This window comes from Montipora capricornis, chromosome 9, assembly GCF_036669925.1.
Source record: "Montipora capricornis isolate CH-2021 chromosome 9, ASM3666992v2, whole genome shotgun sequence".
Lineage (NCBI taxonomy): Eukaryota > Metazoa > Cnidaria > Anthozoa > Scleractinia > Acroporidae > Montipora > Montipora capricornis.
Genome location: NC_090891.1, coordinates 32331586 through 32335508, shown reverse-complemented (window position 1 = coordinate 32335508; position 3923 = coordinate 32331586). Strand labels below are relative to the sequence as shown.

General features: G+C 39.1%; 1 protein-coding gene across 1 annotated transcript; it reads left to right on the top strand.

The window, feature by feature from the left end:
* Nucleotides 1–451: 451 nt before the first annotated feature.
* LOC138015713 (uncharacterized) lies at nucleotides 452–2758 on the top strand. Its single transcript, XM_068862825.1, has 3 exons — nucleotides 452–616; nucleotides 775–836; nucleotides 2383–2758. Exons 1-3 carry the CDS (start codon nucleotides 580–582, stop codon nucleotides 2533–2535), a joined length of 252 nt encoding a protein of 83 aa, XP_068718926.1. The 5' UTR covers nucleotides 452–579; the 3' UTR covers nucleotides 2536–2758.
* The last annotated feature ends 1165 nt before the right edge of the window (nucleotides 2759–3923 follow it).

The window sequence follows — 3923 nt, the reverse complement described above, 5'->3', positions numbered from 1 at the left end:
ATAAACGAGTGCCCTAGAGTTACAAGTACAAGGGGTTACGTTTATGGAAACGTTGGCGGTGTAGCACTTATATTTGAGAGGGTAATGTGACGTGCTATTTTCTATCCATGTAAACCATGCATGCGTTAGCCCTACTAATGACAATGGGCCCACTCAAGGACAGAGAAAACCTCTGACCAGGGTGGCCGGTGGGAATTGAACCCACGACCTTCGGGGGTATAATCACCGCTGCTCTACCGACTGAGCTATAAGGTCGTAGAAATTGAAGATCTCAAATTCACGGCAATGAATATGTACAAGTACAAGGGGTTACGGCTAACGCTCACATGGTTTACATGGGTAGAAAATAGCACTTCAAATCATACTCTCATTCCCTCTCATAGTTATTCTCTAGACTTACAGCCAATCAAAACGAGCGTAATTTTAAAACACGTTAACTGGCCAATGAGAGCAAAGATTGTCTTCCGGTGGCGCCAAACCCAAGATCACACGTGAGAGCTGTCAGTGAGAGCTGTCACTGCTAGCTACTACTCGCGGAGGAGAGCTCTTTCTGGAGATCCGGAATAAAGATAGAAGAAAATGAATAAAGAGCTTATGTACTACTGTCCGGTTAAAGGTAAGCGTTGCGAGAAGGAATTGAGATTCTAGGTGGCCGTTTTGTTTTATTTTGTGGTGAAACGGAAGACGCCGTTGTGATTTGCGAGCTCATAAGTTTCTTCAAGTTCATAACATGGATTGAGCTTATTGCAAACGTTGAAACCTCTAATTTTTTAGCTGATGAGTCAAGACAAGATATGAAAGTACCAAAGATATCTGAGACACAAAAGAACAACGAGGTAACTGTGAAATTTGTGCTCATTTGCTAAATGTTTCTAAACATTATTTGGAAGTTTTTAAAGCCGAGCGCACGCATTCGTGTAATTGTCATAATTCTCACACCTTTGGAGTCTGGTCATTTCGTGACTGAAGGTCGTTTCAGGTTAGCTTAAAACTTATTGTTCTTATACGCCTTGTTAGAAGTATTACAGGCCTTTTGAAGTGCATCCTTCCATGGTTAACAAACTTTAACATTTTTCACCCGATCAAAGTGATCCGATCGAATCATTTTTGTGTGCGCCTTAGTACACTCGGTATCAACCTTTCTGCTTAGTTCCACTAACAGTTTTTCATCAGGCCAATGTGGTTCAAAAGGTGGATTTTAAATAACCGGCGACACAGTTTCGTATATCACTGTTACCTTGGCTTTAAAATTTTAAAAGGACGTCAAGACGTCATTGCTTTAGTTCACACGTGTTTACTATGATAAATAATTTGGGAGCGACTAAGGGCGCTTTCCTTTTGTCACAACTGGCCGACCAGACCCGTCCGTACAACAATGAATTTGAAGGAACACTTGCATGATAATTCTTCTGGAGGAGTATTATATATGTCCTCGTCGAAGTGTGTTAATTTGAAGGCGTGGTAGAGTTACTCTTTCCAAATGCCCGGTCTGGCTGGTCAGTTCCGTGAAATGGAAAGCGTCCTGAGTATATTTTACGAAGCATACATAGTATCACAAATCATGCCTTTTTTAAGGTCAGGTTCCCGTAGTTAACTGCCACGATTGCACATTGTGCAAGCAAACAAGTGTCCACGAAAGCTGGGTTAGCCCAGTCCTAACCGCATTTTTTTATTTGATTTATGGACTCACAAATTATTGTGCTCTGCAGTATATGCTGGAAACTTGAATAACTGGAGATTACAATGATGATGATGATGATGATGATTATTATTATTATTATTAATTATTATTATTATTATTATATTATTAGTCGCCAACACGGTTGTCGGTAGTAGTTTTGGTATTTTTCGATCAGGAAAAGGCTTGGTTACCAGCAATAAGAATAACTGAACGTGCTAACTTGTCCTTGTGAATAACATCTCACATACCCACGGCCAGCTCCCATTCTGGCCTTGTAGCTTAGTCGGTAGAGCAGCGGTGATCTAATCCGAAGGTCGTGGGTTCAAATCCCACCCCTGTCAGAGTTTTTCTCTGTCCTTGTGTGTGGCCCAATTCCAATACTAGGGTTGATCCCTGATGGAATAATTGGGTACAAGAATTTCACAGAAGTGTTAGGCCTCGCTCGAACTTGGAATCATTACTCCAAATGCTACTGAAGGACAACAACTAGCGATTACCAAGAATAACTGAGTAACCTACATGTATGCTGCCAATAAAGAGTAAGATAAATCATCCGGGTTAGAAATTTTACTAAGGATTTTGGTAAAAACGGGCAGTCGGATCTCGTACTCATTCTAGTCCTCGTCCTAGAATCTAAAGGTCCCTAATTTTATCTTGTGATGCTTTGTGTCATACTTGTTTTTTTTCGATCAATTTTCTAGGAGTGCAACTGTTATAGGTCTCCAGAGACTATACTTTGCAAGCGTTGTGGTGGATCTTTTGTTGGTCGAAAGAGAATCCAGTGTCAGAGACACAAAAACATTATTCATCTTATGGATTGTGCGTACTGTGTTTTCTGCAAGAGGCAATTGTAGAGAAAACATTCTTGATATTTGAACCTTTTGTTTTTCTGACACTCGTAATATTGTTGTTTGTTTTTTTCTTCAAATCCAAAGCTTGTATTTGCAAGTTGGTAAAACATGGTGTCGAGTTTGAGCTAAGAAATGTTATAAATAATTTTGTAAATAAGTGTAATCAAAAATTACAGGGTGAAAGAGTACAATATTTTAGAATAATAAATACTGAAAACATGTTTGAGATAGATGTCTTGATATTACCAGTAGTTGACAAATTTGTAAAGCAAGAAATGATTACCCCCTACCATGTTTTTGTTCTGGCATCAGAAAATTTGGTGTTATTGATAACTTGTCTCCTAAATGAGTTCAAGTGTTATTTTTGGTTGCATTAGTGTGCAGGGCTCAAGAAAGAGCTCCTTAGTTCCTCTTTAGCGGCAGACTGTTTGTTGTTTTGTACAGTTGCTACTCAGGACCCATTGAGGTTTTCATATACTGTGCCTTTACCTGGACAAATACTGGAATCTTTGCACAAGTTTAAACTGTCAGATAATGACTTGCCCACTGGATAAAGTTAAGCAACTTTGAAATTCAATCCAGAGGGCTTATTTTAAAAAGGAGAAAGCTTCTTGTACTTCCTTTGGTGAAATACATGTAGCTCCAGTTCTAAGGGCATTTCAAGCTATGAAAAGTTCACTGCAAGTTCTTGAAAAAAAGGAGAGGAAGTTTTACTGGGATTTCTGGTCAATGGTAATTATCTTTATAGGCCATTTAAATTAATATAAGGTTGAATAAAATTTTTCAATTTTCTGATAAAGTTGGTTGAGCATTTTCATAGCAGTTTTCCATTTTGTGGTGGTGCACTGTAAGTGCACATGTCTTCTCAGGGACCTACCGTTATTTACCTTAAGACATCTACCATGGCACTATAATGATTTACGATACTAAAACAATATCGTGCAGTATTTGAGCTACATATGATGCAACAACAACTTGAATCTCCTGGAAAACAAAAGGCAGCTCAACTTGACAGTTGTGGAATAATGCAATGTATCAAGTTACTACCACACGTATGCACTGCGTGCCTAGTTTTTGTCAATGCTGCACTGTTAATGTTGGGGTGGAAAAAAAGACAGTCATTCATAAGGCTTACTTGGGACCAAGATGCAGCTATCACAACAGCTCTTATTATTGGTTCTGAAAACAATAATGGGCCATTGAAGCTGCAGCATCTGAAACTTAGATCCTTGAGGCTTGAAATTTTTTAGCCTGTGTAGTGGAAGAGTAAAGAGTGTGGATTATAAAAGGAGTGTGCGAAAGAAATAGCAGAAGTTGTATTGTTGGGTAAAGGTGGATAGGATTATCTATTGGGCTAATCCCGGTGCAGCATATTTGCACAATCGTGACCC